This window comes from Sus scrofa, chromosome 2 (genome assembly GCF_000003025.6).
Source record: "Sus scrofa isolate TJ Tabasco breed Duroc chromosome 2, Sscrofa11.1, whole genome shotgun sequence".
In the NCBI taxonomy this organism is placed as follows: domain Eukaryota; kingdom Metazoa; phylum Chordata; class Mammalia; order Artiodactyla; family Suidae; genus Sus; species Sus scrofa.
In genome coordinates this window covers 60,810,580-60,828,706 of record NC_010444.4, presented here as the reverse complement: position 1 = coordinate 60,828,706, position 18,127 = coordinate 60,810,580, and the positions used below count along the sequence as shown (strand labels likewise).

The window sequence follows — 18,127 nt, the reverse complement described above, 5'->3', positions numbered from 1 at the left end:
CCACTTTGCTGTACACCAGAAACTAACACAACTGAATAATTGACCATACTTCAATCAACAAACAAAAACCAAAGAAACAAAAAGAAAATCCCAGTTCTGCCTCTACCTAGTTATATTCTTGAGCTAGTCAGCTCCTTCTTTGAGCCTCATTTTCCTCATCTGTAAAATGGGGGGAACATGGCACATATATCTAGGGCCACAACAAAATATGGACAGATGGGCACCTTTTCAGGCTTCAACCAGTGGGGTTGGGATGGGGGTGCTAAGATAACACCAGAGTGAATTGGAAATGCATATTAAGCTCAGATTTCTCCCTCCATAACTTACCTTTGGTGCCCCATCCCAATCCCCTCAATTCTGAAGTCTGTTCTGTTGGTCCCAAGCCATTGATGATAGTGCTCTTGGTTAGGAATGCCTGTGGTGTTCACATGGGCACCCATTACTCTTGGGGGGCTCCACAGACATTTCTCCCAGTGGAGCCCCTATTTGTGGCTGGGCTAGCTCTTGTGGTTCTTTCTATGATCACAGAATGCACTTCAGCAAGAAACCATTAGGGAACTTTGAGGAACAAGATTTATTACTTACAGGTCCTGGAGGGGGTAAATAGCACACCTGAGGGCCACACAACAAGGTTGAGAGGAGAGAGAGATCGAGGGAAAGAGTGAGAGAGCATGGACTTGGGGCTCTGCCTTTATTGGGGACTGAGGGTGGGATGCCTAGCATTTTACAGATTTGCCTTTATTGTTGAATTTAAAACATATGAAGAAAACTAGGATGCAGGAAGGCAAAGTGGTCAGTTACCTAGGTTACCCAGGACTTTCTAAAAGAGGAAACTTCATAGGTAGGCAGCCTGTTTCCTTATCGAGTTGTTTTGCTAGCAGCTGCCAAGATATTTATTCAAGACGGGTCTCTTTTGAAACGGATACCTCAGCAATCAAACAGCTTGATGTCAGGCACTTATATTACAGCTGCACACCTGCGACTCTGCACCTGCCTGGGTTTTTTCTCTGACTCCTTACCCCCACCCCCACCAACACACTTGGCCTCTGTGTTAATTGTCCTGGGACCATCCCTCATCCAACCTCTAATGGAGGTGGTGGATAGAAACGCAGCTCTTGGCTCCTTAGTAGGGACAGCTCTGATGCATTCTGTACACTCTCTCTCAGAACATCCCCAGTAGGACTCAGCTACATTTGCCTGCATTGGTAACTGGCTTGATGAGCCACATTTATGGGCTGCCTTCCCTTCCCTGTCTCAATTCTCCACTCTCTACCAGTGTTTCCTGGAATTAACTCCCAAACAAACTAGTTGCATTCAAATACTATTCTCAGCTGTCTGTTTCTGACAGAACCCAAGTCAGATTTCTGGCAAAATGTAAATTCAGGCAGAAAGCTGCTGACAGGACTGTATGATAATCCCCAACACCCCCAAGGTGCTGGTGGTCAGCCTGTAGAGAGAGCAGTTCTGTTATTTGGAAAACTGGTGGCTGGGCTGTAAGAAATAGGGAGCTCTAGAATCTTGCCTGTGCTTAGATCCCAGCCCTGCTAGGGGGAAGTCTTGATACCACCTTTAAAATATTTGAAGACAGTGGTAAAATCAACTAAAGATTCAGTCTAATCCAAGCCCACCTAAAGTACAGATTAGATTGATTCAGACCCCTCCACACAAGTGACCCAACAGGAGGAGCATCTCCTTTTCTAAGGGTAAATATTATTTAGGCTCTACTCTCCTTTTATACACAATATCCATCATATTACAAAAATTATGACATTCACAAAGCAGCAAAAACAGAACCACAATCAAGAGCAAAAGCAACCAATAAAAGCAAATGACTCAGAGTTTAAGTAATCAGTTGAGCACTTTAAAATATTTACAATAAAATATTTAGGATAAATAACAGAAAAAGTGAGTACCATGTGAAAACAGATGGAGAATTTCAAAATTTCAAAATCAAAACTAGAAAAAAAAGGGACCAAAAGGAAAGAGTAGAAACAAAAAACAGAATGTCAAAAATAAAAAAATTATTTGATTGGCTTAGGAGCAGACCAATCACAGCAGAGAAAGACCAATGAATTAAAGATAAGTTCATGGAAATTATCCAAATATAAAGAAAAAGAGCAAGGAAGGAAATAAGAGGATTTTGGAGGCAATGCCAGATGGTCTAAAGCACTAGAGTCTCTGAAGGAGAGGAGAGAATGAGAATGTGAGAAGAAACACTTGAAGAGATAATGGTCAAGGATTTTCCAGAATGATATCAAGTCAGAGATCCAACAGCTCACAGAGCCCCAAGCAGGGTCAAAAGAAAGAAAACCATACTTTGGCTGTCACAATCAAACTGCTGAAAACCAAACGTAAAGAGAAAAATCTCAAAAGCAGCCAGAGATTAAAAAAAGACCATATCTATGGTAAGATCTACAGCTAACTTCTTATCAGAAACAATGAGGACAGAAGACAATGGAAGGAATGGCATCTGTAACTTGAAAGAAAAAAAATCCGCCAACCTAATCTCTTATATACAATGAAAATATTCTTCAAAACTGAAAGCAAAATAAAAGGCATTTTCAGGCAAACAAAATCTGAGAATTTACCTCCAACAAATCTGCACTATAAGAAATGCTGGAAATAAGTTCTTCTGACCATAGAGATATAACACCAGATGGAAGCTCCGTGAATGAAGGAAGAGCACTGGAAACAGTGACTAGAGGAGGAAGCTCAACTCAAAGCTGTCTGTGTCCTAGGGAAATCAGAGCCTGAAAACACAGGTACCCAAACAACCATTTGGTCTTGGGAAAAGCAGTCTTCTTGCACAAAAGTTGCCAAGAATGGAAGCTTTATTTTATTATCTGAATGTTGATGTTTTTTAAAAACCTCCCCAAATTTATCTGGTTCAGCAAAGTGCATTGTAATAGCGCTCTTATTTTGAACATAAAAAGGGTGTATTTTCAAATGAACCTATCTACGGAAAAGAAACAAACTCATGGACATGGAGAATGGACTTGTGGTTGCCAAGGGAGAGGGGGAGAGAGTGGGATGGATTGGAGTTTGGAGTTAGTAGATGCAAACTATTGCATTTGGAGTGGATGAGCGATGAGATCCTGCTGTATAGCACAGGGAACTGTATCTAATCACTTGTGATGGAACATGATGTGGAAAAAGAATACATATATATATTAAACTGGTTCACCTTGCTGTACAGCAGAAATTGACAGAACATTTTAAAGCAACTACAATAAAAAATTTTAAATAAATAAATAGGAGTTCCTATCATAGCGTAGCAGAAACAACTCTGACTAGGATCCATGCAAGTTTGATCCCTGGCCTTGCTCAGTGGGTTAAGGATCCAGCATTGCTGTGGCTGTGGCTAGACTGGCGGCTGTAGCTCTGATTCGACCTCTAGCCTGGGAACCTCCCTATGCCGCAGGTGCAGCCCTAAAAAGCAAATAAATAAATAAATAAATAGTGGAAAGGGAGGGGGAGGGGATGAAAGGATTTCATTTAGTGGATAAAACATAGCATTCATTTCAATCTTGACCAGATACACCATTTGTGGATTTTTGCAGCGTTTCTCCTTTTATTTAAAATTAAAGAGAGGAGTTCCTGTCATGGCTCAGTGGTTAACGAATCCGACTAGGAACCATGAGGTTTCAGGTTCGATCTCTGGCCTTGTTCATTGGGTTAAGGATCCGGTGTTGCAGACTCAGCTCAGATCCTGAGTTGCTGTGGCTCTGGTGTAGGCCGATGGCTACAGCTCCAATTAGACCCCTAGCCTGGGAACCTCCATATGCCACGGGAGCGGCCCTAGAAAAGGCAAAAGGACAAAAAAAATTAATTAATTAATTAAATTAAAGAGAAACTTTGTAGACATTGAAAAAATAGAAATGAAAAATTAAAAGGGTGTATTTTTATGAAAAGGAAATCCATTTCTTGGGCACTATTTTACCTTCTTTATGGGGGTATAAATTGGTGAAGCCCTTGGGAGAGCAATCTTGCAGAGTCTATCAAGGTTAAAAGGTCACATTCTCAGAGTTCCCTTAATGGCTCAGTGGTTAACAAATCCAACTAAGATCCATGAGGATGCGGGTTTGATCCCTGGCCTCACACAGTGGGTAAAGGATCCGGCGTTGCCATAAGCTATGGTGTAGGTCACAGATGTGGCTCAGATCCCCCATTGCTGTGGCTGTGGCATAGGCCAGCAGCTGCAGCTCCAATTCGACCCCTAGCCTGAGAACCCCAGTATGCCATGGGGTGCGGCCCTAAAAAAAAAAAAGTCACATTCTCACTGAACCTAGCAATTCTGCTTCAGGAATCTTTATTTATTTAAGTACAGTTGACTTACAATGTCATGTTAATTTCTGCTGCACAGAAAAGTATTTCAGTTATACATATAAATATATGAATATATATACATTATTTTTATATTCTTTTCCTTTATGGTTTATCTCAGGATACTGAATATAGTTCCCTGTCCTATACAGTAGGACCTTGTTGTTTATCCATCCTATAGATATAACAGTTTGCATCTGCCAACCCTGAACTCCCAATCCATTCCTCCCCCATCCCCTCCCCCTTGGCAATCACAAGTTTGTTCTCTATGTCTGTTTCTCTTTTGTAGATAAGTTCATTTGTGTTGTAGTTTAGATCCTACATATAAATGATATCATACATTATTTATCTTTACCTGTCTGACTTACTTCACTCAGAATGATATTCTCTAGGTCCACCCATCTTGCTGCAAATGGCATTATTTTGTTCTTTTTTATGGCTGACAGGAACCTATCCTAAATACTTGCTATGCGCACACAAAGGTAGACCCAGAGTGGCCTCATTTCATGTGAATTTGACTTAGGTAAAAGTATTCTGTCCCATTGTATGTGCATATTTGTCATAGGAAACATGCAAAGACACTTAAAATTTGTTTAGCATCTCATGATCTCACAACCAGAGTGGAGATAGGTGAACTGAAGACCATATTTATACTAGTGTGAGTGGCAGCAGCACCATAGCTGGCAGATAAAACACCTGCCATCCTTTATTTGTCTAAGGGGGAAATCCCTCTCAAATTCTGCATGTTTGGTATTATCTGAGATCTTCAGGAATATACCTCTCATTTAAAATGAAACCAGTCTTGGAGTTCCTGTCGTGGCTCAGTGGAAATGAATCTGACTAGGAACCATGAGGTTGCGGGTTCGATCCCTGGCCTCACTCAGTAGGTTAAAGATCTGGTGTTGCCATGAGCTGTGGCGCAGGTCGAAGACACAGCTTGGATATGGTGTTGCTGTGGCTCTGGGGTAGGCCAGCAGCATCAGCTCTGATTAGACCCCTAGTCTGGGAATCTCCATATGCTGCAGGTGCAGCCCTCAAAATACAAAAATAAATAAATAAATAAATAAAATGAAACCATCCTCTATAATAATATTTACTGCATCACTCTGTGTTATAACAAAACGTGGGCATGGTCTCAGCTGTCCATCCATAGGAAGGGGGTTAACTAAACTAAGGAACTTTAATGCTGTGATTATGTAGCTATAAAAAAAATTAGAGGAGTTCCCGTCTTGGCGCAGTGGTTAATGAATCCGACTAGGAACCATGAGGTTGTGGGTTCGTTCCCTGCCCTTGCTCAGTGGGTTAACGATCTGCCGTTGCCGTGAGCTGTGGTGTAGGTTGCAGACGCGGCTCGGATCCCGAGTTGCTGTGGCTCTTTTGTAGGCTGGTGGCTACAGCTCCGATTCAACCCCAGCCTGGGAACCTCCATATGCCGCGGGAGCGGCCCAAGAAATAGCCCAAAGACAAAAAAAAAAAATTAGAAAGTCTTGAAAAGCGGTCGGCAAACAGTGGCCCACTGAGTGTTTTTCTTCGACCCATGAGCTGAGAATGGTCTTTCTGATTTTAATGGTTAAAAAAAATTTTTTTAAGAATAAGATCTTGTGACATGTGAACATTCTATGGAATCCAAATTTTAGGGCCATAAATGAAGTTTTCTTGGCACACAACCACACGCATTTGTCTACATACTGTCTGTGGCTGTGTTTGTGTACTAATGGCAAAGTTAAGATCGTATGGCCGCAAAGCCTGAAGTGTTTACTATCTGTCCCATTACAGGAAAAGTTTGCCGACCCTTGACCTAGAGATACTTTCATGGAGATAACAACTTCTCACATAGTGCTAACCATGTATTAAGTGCTATTCCAGGGACTTTATATCTGTTAATTTATTTAAGCCTCAAAACAACGCTAAGATGTAGCTTCTGCTATCACCTGTTACAGATGCGTTAAACTGAGGCGGAGAGGTGAGGTCATTTGCCTTAAGGTCACACAGCTGGGAAGTGTCACTGATGGGATTTGAACTCAAGCATTCTGGCTCTAGGATCCATGCTCTTAAGTGCTGTGCTACACCTGGGTGCCATTGTCATCTGGGGCCTGGTCCTTCTGCTGTGGGGGCCTTTCTGTGCATCATAGGGCATTTAGCAGCATCCCTGGCCTCTGCCCACTAGATGCACAGCGTCTGCCCCATCTTAACAACCAAAAATGTCTCTAAGACATGGCCCAGTGTTCCTGGGGGTGGGGGCGGGGGGCAAAATCACTCCCCTGCCCAGTTGAGAAAGGCTGCTTCAGACACATTAAGTGAAAAAAAGCACCTTGCAGAACAATACCTATGAGGGATGGTGCAGAAAAGGAGGCAATGGATTCTCAGCAAACCTAGACAGCAGTGACTTCCAGGAAGAAGGCAGAATGGTGAGAAATGTGAAAAGATGCTCATGGTGTGCCCTGGATATTTATCTTTTTTTAAATTTTATTTATTTATTTATTTTTGCCTTTTTAGGGCTGAAGCAGCAGGATATGGAAGTTCCCAGGTTAAGGGTCAAATCTGAGCTGTAACCACTGGCCTACACCACAGCCACAGCAACTCCAGATCCAAGCCATGTCTGTGACATACACCACAGCTCACGGCAATGCCAGATCCTTAACCCATTGAGCAAGGCCAAAGATTGAACCTGTATCCTCATGGATGCTAGTCAGATTCGTTTCCACTGAGCCAGGATGGGAACTCTTTTTTTTTTTTACTTTTAAAAAATATTTTATTTTACTTTTTTGGCCTCCCCACGACTTATGGAGTTCCTGGACCAGGGATCAGATCTGAGCCTCAGTTGCAGCCTAAGCTGAAGCTATGGCAATGCCAGATCCTTACCTAACCCACCGTGACTGGCTGAGGATCGAACCTGTGTCTCAGTGCTGCAGATACACGCCTATCTCATTGCACCACAGCAGGAACTCCAAGAATAACTTAAAAAAAAAAAAATCACCCACCCCCATCTTTAATGGACAAAGTGCCCTCAAAAGGGACCTAATTTTTTTTTTACACACTTAATCTTAGCAGATTACTTCAGATGTTTTTAAAAAGTATATTAAGATGCCTTTTCACTGTAGTATTTAAATATCTGTTACAGGTTTCCAAGGTGGACTTGAACAGATGGCCTTATATTACCAAAACTTTTAACAAACAAACAAAAAAGAAATCAGCAATAACAGCATGTAGAAATTCACTTTCTCCTGCCCCTGCTTAAAACAAAAGCAAAAACAAAAAACAACCCAAACCTTCCTCCTAGCTGTGAACAAAATCATTTCATTTCTGCAACTTGGGAATGGGGACAACCATGCTGCCCTCCTCCAGCTCCAACCTAACTTTCCAATTCATTTGAGCTCTCCAGAGCTCTGCCAGGGGCAGAAAATGAGTGCTGGGATGTTCTCTGGGACCCTCTGTTGATTACAAGAGCAACATCAATGGTAATAATAATAGCTGCTGCTTTGAGAGGGCTGATTCTGTGTTGGAGGAAACCATCCTATGCACTCCTTAGCCCACGTTAGGTCTGTGAGGTATCTTCGCCCATTTAACAGATGAGGAAACTGAGGCCGCCAGGGGCTGAGGAATATGCTTAGGATCACGGAGCTGGTAAGTGGCAGAGCCCTGCATCCCAAGTAAACTCTTAACTCTAAACCTTTAACTCTAGAAATGCTTAATGGGCATCCTTGGTTTCGCACAGTTTTCGTCAGAAGGAGACAGTCTGCTGGAGAAGCTTCCGGAAGCTGTGGGGTTCCTGGTGGTCTCTGAAGATGAGTCCCTTCTTGCTGCAGGTTAGCTCTCATTTGGAGTCGTGAGTCGGCAACTCTGGATAGGTTTGGAGGTGGAGAGTGGCTTGGTGAAAGGGGGAAGCAGGTCAGCAAAATTTTTCTGCAAAGTAAATATTATTGCTGGTTTCTCACAATTATTCAACTCTACCCTTGTGATGTGGATGCTGCCATGGGGATATTTCAAGTGAGTATGGCCGTGTGCCAATAAAACTTTCTTTATGGATGCTAAAATGTGAACTTCATACCATTTTCATATGTTATAAGGTAGTAATCTTTTTCTCTTTTTTCTTTTTTGGCCACTCTGCAGCACATGGAGTTCCTGAGCCGGGGGTCAGATCCGAGCTGCAGCTGCGACCTAAGCTGCTGCTGCAGCAACACCGGATACTTAACCCATTGTGCTGGGCTGGGGATCAAGCCTGAGTCTCAGTGCTCCCAAGACACTGCTGATCCCTTTGTGCCACAGCAGGAACCCCGAGTAATCTCATTTTAGCTTTTTCAAGCACTTATAAACATAAAAACTATTAGCCCACATGTAAAAATAAGTGACCAGCCAATTTTTGCCCAATGGCTCTAGTTTGCCAAATCCTTTTCTGGATAAATCTCCTAACCTTTATGGGCTTCTGGTTTCATTATCTTTGAAACAGGAATGTTTATCCCTGCCAGATAGTCACAGGGATAGAGGAGAACTAGGTAAGAATTTGGGGGTACACTCAGCCTACACAACCCCTCCTTTCAGGAGCTTCCAGGCCAGTGGGAAAGATGGACAATTAGGTAGCCACAGAAAAAGTGGCTAGTGCTATGTTGAGACAAGAATCAGAGGCTATAGGAACATGTGATGGAGTTCCCTTCCTTAGTCTGAAGCAATCAGGGAAGGCTTCCTGGTGGAGGTGACCAACATTTTTTTTTTTAATCCACCACCAGATTTTTTTAAAAAAGAAAAAAGTTTTAGTGTAGTTTTAGGTTCACAGGCAAACAAGGCAGAAGGTACAGAGAGTTCCATATACCCTCTCATTCCCACTCATGCACAGACAGTGTGAGCCACATTATATTGTAAATGTTCTCATGACTCTATTTAAAAAGATCAAAAGAAACAGACGGCCACTTGTATTAATAATATATCATTCAACAACTTAGAATAGATTTACAAGGAGATCCTGCTGAGTAGCATTGAGAACTATGTCTAGATACTCATACTGCAACAGAACAAAGGGTGGGGGAAAAATGTATACATGTAAGAATAACTTGACCCCCATGCTATACAGCAGCAGAAAAAAAAAAAAAAGACAATAGAAAAGATCTGTGAAATAATAGCTGGTTCTTTGAAAGGATAAATAAAATTAACAAAGCTCTAGCTAAATTCACCAAGAGAAGAGAGGACTCAAATAAATAAAATCAGAAATGAAAGATGAGATATTATGACTGACACCACAGAAATAAAAAGGATTGTGAAGACTACTATGAACAATTATATGCCAACTCACTAGACAGTTGAGAAGAAATGGATAAATTCCTAGAAACACACAACCCACCAATACTGAGTCATGAAGAAAAAGAAAGTCTGAAAGGACCAATTTCTTAGTAAGGGGATTAAATCAGTCATCAAAAATCTCCCAGGACCAAAGAGTGAATTCTACTGAACACTCAAGAAGAAATATTATCAATCCTTCTCAAACTCTTCCAAAAATAAAAGAGAAGGGAACTCTTTCATCTCATTTTATGAGGCCAGCATTATCCTTATACCAAAACTGGACAAAAATGCGACAAGAAAATAAAAATACAGGCCAATATCTCAGGAACAAAGACATAAAATCCGCAACAAAATATTAGCAAACTGAATTCAACAATACATTAAAAAGACCATTTCAGACACACTTTGGAGATAGTTCAGGTTTGGATCCAGACCAATGCAATAAAGCAAGTATCCCAATAAAGTGAGTCACACAAACTTTTGGTTTCCCAGGCATATAAAAGTTATATTCACACTATACTATAGTCTATTAAGTGCATAGTAGTATTATGGCTAAAAAATCAAATGCCTTAAGAAAAAAATACTGTATTGCTTAAAAATGACAACCATCATCTAACAGTGCAGGGTTGCTACAAACCTTTGATTTGCAAAAATCTCAAAATCTATGAAGCACAATAAAACAAAGTGAAATAAAAAAATAATAATATATCATTCAATAGACCCCCAAACCCAACACAAACTCAGTATGAACATTTTAATGGTAAATTTCACATTATTTTTAAAATTCTTCTGTGATGTTTTTGGTATCTGTCATGTATTTTATACATACAGCTCATATCAATTCCGACCAGCCACATTAATAGCCATGTGTGCTGACCATATTGGAGAGGCAGGTCCAGCAGATAAATGCTTCTCTTCCAAAATTAAATAGATGACTGCATGAGTTATACCCTCCATCCTGTTTCCAAAAGAATTTCAGGTGGCTTAACTGTATGTAAAGTGCAGCATGGGAAACAAGAACATAAGACAAAAGAAAATGAGGATAGAGGCACAGAATAGGATCAGGTCTAAAGCCAAAGGCATTGAGGACCTCAGTGACCTATAAACCTGTTACAGTTGGGTTTAAAGTGTGGCTCTTTCCAGCAGCCAATGAGAAGAGTTTCCCCATCTACAGTTATGGAGCCAACTTTGCTTGGGTGATGTAACTCAATCTTAACTTAGCTAAGATCAGGCAAGGATTTCATTAACAGGTCATACATAGAATTGTGGTTTGGGGTCCCCAGGAACACATTCAGGTTTGATGATTTGTTAGGGCTCACAGAACTCAAAGTTGTTACACTCACAGTTACAGTTTATTGCAGCAAAAGGATATAGATTAAAATCATCCAAGGGAAGAGTCCAGGAGAGACGAAACAGGAGTTTGCCCTCTCCTAGTAGAGTCCTGCAGGCAGTGCTTACTTACCTGACAATGACAACACACATGGTGTACTGCCAACCAGAAAAGCTCACCCCAGCCTTGACATTTCAGCTTTTTACTGGATGTTGGTTTTGTAGATATGGCTGACCACCTGCACAACTGACCTTAATCTCCAGCCCCACCTGAGGTCAAGCTGATACTGTATGTCCCAAAGCTTCCACCATACATCATACTTTGAGCATACACCATCCAGTGTGGCCCCAGGTCTCAGATTAACGAGGACTCTCTTTTCAGGAAGAACATTGCAAGGGCTTAGAGGTCACCTTCTGGGAGCCAGACTAGGACCAAAGCTTTAATGTGCAGGGTGTGGACAACCCAAGATGGCTGAGTTTATCCTTTATTGCATAAGAGTGTAATGCAAATATCCTTGGACAATAGACATTTTGGTGCATTTCATCAGTTTCCCACCCATATGTTTCATCCATAACATCCTTCCACATGAGCCTGCCATTCAAGTACAATTCCATAAAAGCAGTTCCACAGGGGATAAGGAGAGCCATAAGATAGACTCAGCCCCCAACTCCCAGTGACTTAATTTGATCCAAGGGTTGTCTTGAAGCTGAACTGAGATGACACATGTGATGTACATATCACAGAGCCTCACACCATAACTCCTTAGTGCGAGAGTTAACTTTATAACAATACTTGGTTTTTTACGATGTGTCAGAACCTATCCTGAACACCTTACATGCATTAATTCCTTTACACCCCAATAGCCCTGGGAGGTATTCATTATTCTCACTTATAGATGAGGACACTGAGGCACAGAGAAGTTAAATGACTTGCTTGAGGTCACACAGCTATAAATGGAGGGTCTGGGATTTGAATTCATAGTCAGGCTCAACTCTGAACCCTCCAATCTGATGCTGAATATTTGTTTATGTACCAACAATATTTTATTTCTGGACATCACATTGGTGGCCTGCCTGTCTTGTCAGCAATAACTGCTATGAAAACACAGGGTGTTCATTTGAATAGGGTCATGGTAACCCGGCACCCACATCCAGACCTGAGCAGTTGGTGCCGATGAAAATGGGTGACTCAGTGAGTAATCTGTGGTGTTCCAGGGATAGAGATCTTTTTATAAAGTAAGGAGGTGGCTTCCTTCCTACCTAGGAAAGACAGTAAAAGTACGCATACACACACGCACACGCAACATCCAAGTTTCTCTGCCAGCTGCTGGGGGTATGCTTCCTGGCTTAGCAGAAAGGGCCTGGTCTGTCTCCTGCATGAGGCCTCAGAGGCCATGCATAATCTGGCCTTCACCCAGCTGCCTGCACCGTTAGGGGTCCTTGCAACAAAACATTCACCTAGGCAGTATTTGGAATGCAGATAAGCAAGTCCCCTTGGGTAGGGTTCCCAGATAAAATACAGAACATCCAGTTAAATTTCAGATAAATGGAGTTCCCGTCTTGGCTCAGTGGTTAACGAATCCAACTAGAAACCATGAGGTTGTGGGTTCGATCCCTGGCCTCACTCAATGGGTTATGGATCTGGCATTGCCATGAGCTGTGGTGTAGGTTGTAGACATGGCTCGGATCCCATGTTGCTGTGGCTCTGGCATAGGCAGGCGGCTAAAGCTCCAATTGGATCCCTAGCCTGAGGACCTCCATATGCCACGGGTACAGCCCTAGAAAAGACAAAAAAAAAAAATTGCAGATAAACAACAAACCAAGAGTTTGATATAAGTATATCCCACACAACATTTTGGGATATACTTATACTGATAAAAATTTCATTGGTCATCTGAAATTCAAATTTGGGTGCATTATTGTTGTTATTTTGCTAAATCTGGTATCCCTTTCCCTCACCTCCTTTCTTCACTTCCTTCATAGTCCCCTCCATGCTGCCCCTCAAACACACCAGGTATTTCCTACCTCCTGGTTGTCTACCTCATTTCTCTTCCAGTGCCTGCCACCTCCACATCTCTCTAAAACTAGCTCAAATGTCCTGTAATAAATTGCCACACAAACTTAGTGGCTTAAGCTCATGGTTCTAGTAGCCAGAAGTCTGAGATCAAGGCATTGTAGGACTGGCTCCCCCCAAAATCTTCAGAGATTAATCCTTCTCCCCAGCTTTTGTCAGGATTCCTTGGCTTGTGGCCACATCTCTCCAGTATCTGCCTCCATCTTCATGTTGTCTTCTCCACTGTGTGTCTCTGTGTCCTTTTTTATCCTGGATCCAGTCCCTGACTTCATTGCCCTCATCACAAACTAGAATCCTTTCATTTTCCCTCCTTCCTTCCACCTCCACCCTTCCTTCCATCTTCAAATCTTATTCTCTGTCCAGATTTGTGTTGGGTTCTGGGAGACCACAAGCCACCCAAACAGGCAGAACCAGCCCTCTGGAATTTTTTTCTTTCCTTCCTTCCTTCCTTCCTTCCTTCCTTCCTTCCTTCCTGTCTGTCTGTCTGTCTGCCTTCCTTCCTTCCTGTCTTTCTTCTATCCTTCCTGTCTTTCTTTCTTCCTGTCTTTCTTTCTTTCTTCCTTCCTTCCTTCCTGTCTTTCTTCCTTCCTTCCTGTCTTCCTTCCTTCCTTCCTCTGTCTTTCTTCCTTCCTTCCTGTCTTTCTTTCTTCCTTCCTTCCTTCTTTCTTTCTTTCTCTTTCTCTCTTTCTTTCTTTCTTCCTTCCTTCCTTCCTTCCTGTCTGTCTCTCTGTCTCTCTGTCTTTCTGTCTCTCTGTCTTTCTTTCTTTCTTTCTTTCTTTCTTTCTTTCTTTCTTTCTTTCTTTCTTTCTTTCCTTCCTTCCTTCCTTCTTTCTTTCTTTCTCTTTCTCTCTTTCTTTCTTTCTCTTTCTCTCTTTCTTTCTTTCTTTCTTTCTCTTTCTTTCTTTCTTTCTTTCTTTCTTCCTTTTTCTTTCTTTCTTTTTCTTTCTTTTTTTCTTTTTCTTTCTTTCTTGTCTTTTTCCAGCCACACCCTAGACATTTGGAGGTTCCCAGGCTAGGGGTCAAATTGGAGCTATAGCCAATGACCTACCCCACAGCCACCGCAAGGGCGGATCATCAAACCCCTCAACCCACTGAGCAAGGCCAGGGATTGAACCTGCATCCTCATGATGCTAGTGAGATTTGTTTCTGCTGAGCCATGATTGGAACTCCAGAACCAGCACTCTGGAAACTCATAGTCTTATGATAATAAATAACTTGATTGTTTTTTGTAAGATTATTGATCACTGTGGTGCCCACTGACATCTGCAGGCTCTCCAAGAGATGGGGGCCTTGTCTATCTTGTTCGCCTATATTCTTTTTATCTTTTTGTCTTTTTGCCATTTCTTGGGCCGCTCCTGCAGCATATGGAGGTTCCCAGGCTAGGGGTCAAATCGGAGCTGTAGCCGCTGGCCTACGCCACAGCCACACAACACAGGATCCAAGCCGTGTCTGCAACCTACACCCCAGCTCACGGCAACGTCTGATCCTTAACCCACTGAGCAAGGCCAGGGATCAAACCCGCAACCTCATGGTTCCTAGTCGGATTCATTATCCACTGAGCCATGATGGGAACTCCTCTTTTTGTCTTTTTTTTTAGGGCCACACCCTCGGCATATGGAGGTTTCCAGGCTAGGGGTCAAATTGGAGCTGTAGCTGCTGGCCTACATCACAGTCACAGCAACATGAGATCCTAGCCGCATCTGCGACCTACACCACAGCTCACGGCAATGCTGGAACCTTAACCCCCTGAGCAAGGCCAGGGATCGAACCCGTGTCCTCATGGATACTAGTCGGATTCATTAACCACTGAGCCATGATGGGAACTCCCACCTCTGTATTCTTTCCACCTGCACATAATGGATGCTCAAAAAATCCATTTTGATTGAATTAGATTACTCTCAAGCTCTTTAAGGAATGAAAGATGTAATCCTGGTCACTGCTATTTTAGGTTTTGGAAGATCCGTGCGGATATTTTTGGCAGACTCACAGGGGTTTCATCGATTCATGGCCACTGACCTTGAACATGAAGACATGGTGGAGACCGCTGTTTTTGGTCCTGAAAACAATCTGATTGTCACTGGATCCCGGGATGCACTCATTCAGGTAAGGGGGAGATGCTTGCCGCATTTCCCCACCTCCACCTCTGGAATTGAAAGTATGATTCTTTTGGGATATTTTGGCTTCAAAATACAGACACCCATAAGAACTAGTGCAGGAAAAATAGGGCTGATCATTGGGGAGATGGTGGGGAGGGGGGAATCTCCTGGGACCCAGAGACCTAGGGGGATTGGAATTACCAAAATATGCAACAAAGGATATAGAATTCCCACAAAACTTTCGATACTGGGAAGACTGGAGCAGAGTTGGGGAGAGGGGAGGAAAATTCCTGCTAATCTCAAAGTTCTCACAACTGGGGAGAAAAGCACATGATAAAGTAGAAGTTTTACGACATTCTGGTCTTAGGACCTTTTTTGCAGGGGAGAGGACACACACCCATGGCATATGGAAGTTTCTGAGCCAGGGATTGAACCTGTACCACGGCAGTGACAGTGTCAGATCCTTAACCCACTGTGCCACAAGAGAACTCCCTTACAACCTCTTTCAATTCTTAAAGACTATTGAGGGAGTTCTCACTGTAGTGCACTGGGTTGAGAATCAGACTGCAGAGGTTCCCATTGCTGCTCAGCAACTTAAGAACCCAACTAGTATCCATGAGGATTCAGGTTAGATCCCTGGCCTTGCTCAGTGGGTTAAGGATTGGGCATTGCCACAAACTGTGGTGTAGGTCTTAGATGTGGCTTGGATCTGGCATTGCTGAGGCTGTGGCATAGGCTGGCAGCTGCAGCTCAGATTTTGAACCCTTGCCTGGGAACTTCCACATGCTGCAAGTGAGACCCTAAAAAAGGAAGAAAAAAAAAAAGCTTGGGTTACTGCAAAGGTGGGAGTTAAAGGACCCTGTGTTGCTGCAGCTGTGATGTAGGTGTCAGCTGCAGCTCAGATTCAATCTCTGGCCTGGGAACTTCCATATGCCACGGGTACAGCCATAAAATAAAATTAAAGTTATTGAGGGCCCCAACGTGCTTTCATTTATGTGAATTATATAAATATGATTTATATATTTTGTAACAAATTTTGGAATAGTTTTAGGATTTACAGAAAAGTAGCAAAGAAAGCAGTGTGTATGTGTGTGTATACTTCACCCAGCTACCCTCAATGTTAATATCTCATATCATATTGATCCCATTATCAAAAAACCAAGAAATTAACGTGTAGGACAATATTATTACTCATCTACAGACTTGGATTCTATTTCACCAGTTTTCCCACAACTGTCATTTTTCAGATCCTTTCTTACATTTAGCATCTATTGATAATTGCCCTATTAAAATTTTTTAAATCACAAAATCTGAAAATACTTAGCCATTAATTCGTTAATATGACACATCTACATAATAATATACGTTTATGAAAACAACTGTATTTTCTGAAACAAACTCTCTCCAAAACTGCAGGAAGAGAGTTGTTTCACATTTTATCTGGCTTTGTCTTTCACATTTTGTCTTTCTTGTCTGGCTTAATAGAAGACAATTGGATTTTCATATTTGATTCTGCATTCTCCTATCTGTTGTGATAACATGTCCCATAGCTTCTAAAGATACTACTGCTCACTTATGAAGGGAGGAGGGTGGAAAGAGGCAAATGACTTCTTAAATTATTGTGAAAATAATTTTGCTTTTGCAGAACTCCCTGAAAACCCCCTTTTGCAGAATCATGGGGGGGAACCCTCCAGGGGTTCCCTGGAACACACTTTGAGAACTACCATGGTAGCTGATTGGGGAGATATGGGAAAGTTTGAGAGGGTGAGGAGATGTGAAGGCCATTGGACTATACCCTAAAAGTTTACCTTAGGTGGACAGATGAGCTAAGCATATTTCTAAGCTATAGCAGCATAAGAAAGAAGTCAGCTTTGTCCCTCTGCTTTCATCCTCAGGTGTGGAGTCTGTCAGAACAGGGAACTCTGCTGGACATCTTAGAAGGTGTTGGGGCCCCTGTAAGCCTGCTGGCCCAGGCTGGCACCTTGGTGGCTTCTGCTTCCCATCAGTCCTCATCTTTTAAAGTCTGGGATCTCGGCTACACTCAGAAGCCAAGGGCCTCTACCCCGTTTCTGGACCGCACTGGCCTCACTGCTGTGTCACACAACGGAAGCTACATTTACTTCCCTAAAGTTGGGGACAAAAACAAAGTCACCATTTGGGACTTGGCAGAAGGTTTGTGAGATCTAAGCACAGTCATTTGTGTGGGTAAGAGTTGAAGTCTGTGTCTTGGTCTGTTCAGGCTGTTATAACAAAACACCATAGATGGAGGTGGAGGAGATTAAACTACAGACGTTTGTTTCTCATGGCTGTGGAGGCTGGAAAGTCTGAGATCAAGGTGTGGCAGATTGGTGCCTGTTGAGAGCCCCCTTCCTAGTTTGCAGACAGCTGCCTTCTCATTGTGTCCCCACATGGCAGACAGCAAAAGAAGCAAGCTCTCATGTCTCTTCTTATAAGAACACTAATCCCATTAGTGGGGGCTCCACCCTTACACCTGATCACATTCCAAAGGCCCCACCCCCTGATACCATCACATTAGGGTTTAGGATTTCAACACGAATTTTGGGGTGGGACACCAACATTCAGTCCTTAACACCCCAGTTCCAGTCAGGTTGAAAGCAGCTAATAGAAAATAGGATTTGGAATTCCCACTATGGCACAGTGGGTTAAGAATCCAACTGCAGTGGCTTGGGTCACTATGGAGATGCAGGTTTGATCCCCAGCCTGGCCCAGTGGGCTAAAGGATCTAGTTTTGCTACAATTGTGGTATAGGTTGCAGCTGTGGCTCAGATTCAATCCCTTGCCCAGGAACTTCCACATACCATGGGTACAGCCATAAAATTTAACTTTTTAAATTTTTTTTTTTTTTTTTTTTTTTTTTTTTTTTTGTCTTTTAGGGCCACACCTGTGGCATATGGAAGTTCCCAGGTTGAATCAGAGCTACAGCTACAGTCCCACACCACAGCCAGAGTAATGCAGGATCCAAGCCACATTTGTGACCTACACCACAGCTCACACCAGATCCTTAACCCACTGA

The 18,127-nt window shown here is 42.5% G+C and overlaps 1 protein-coding gene across 3 annotated transcripts in view; it reads left to right on the top strand.

Moving 5' to 3' along the window:
- The window catches only part of NWD1 (NACHT and WD repeat domain containing 1), a 106,473-nt gene that overhangs the window by 77,830 nt on the left and 10,516 nt on the right, over window positions 1–18,127 (top strand). For all 3 annotated transcript variants that reach the window (XM_021083578.1, XM_021083579.1, XM_021083577.1), the window contains 3 exons: window positions 8,039–8,129; window positions 14,946–15,100; window positions 16,989–17,265. In XM_021083578.1, coding sequence (XP_020939237.1) covers window positions 8,039–8,129; window positions 14,946–15,100; window positions 16,989–17,265 — 523 coding nt within the window. The remainder of the gene's footprint in view (window positions 1–8,038; window positions 8,130–14,945; window positions 15,101–16,988; window positions 17,266–18,127) is intronic.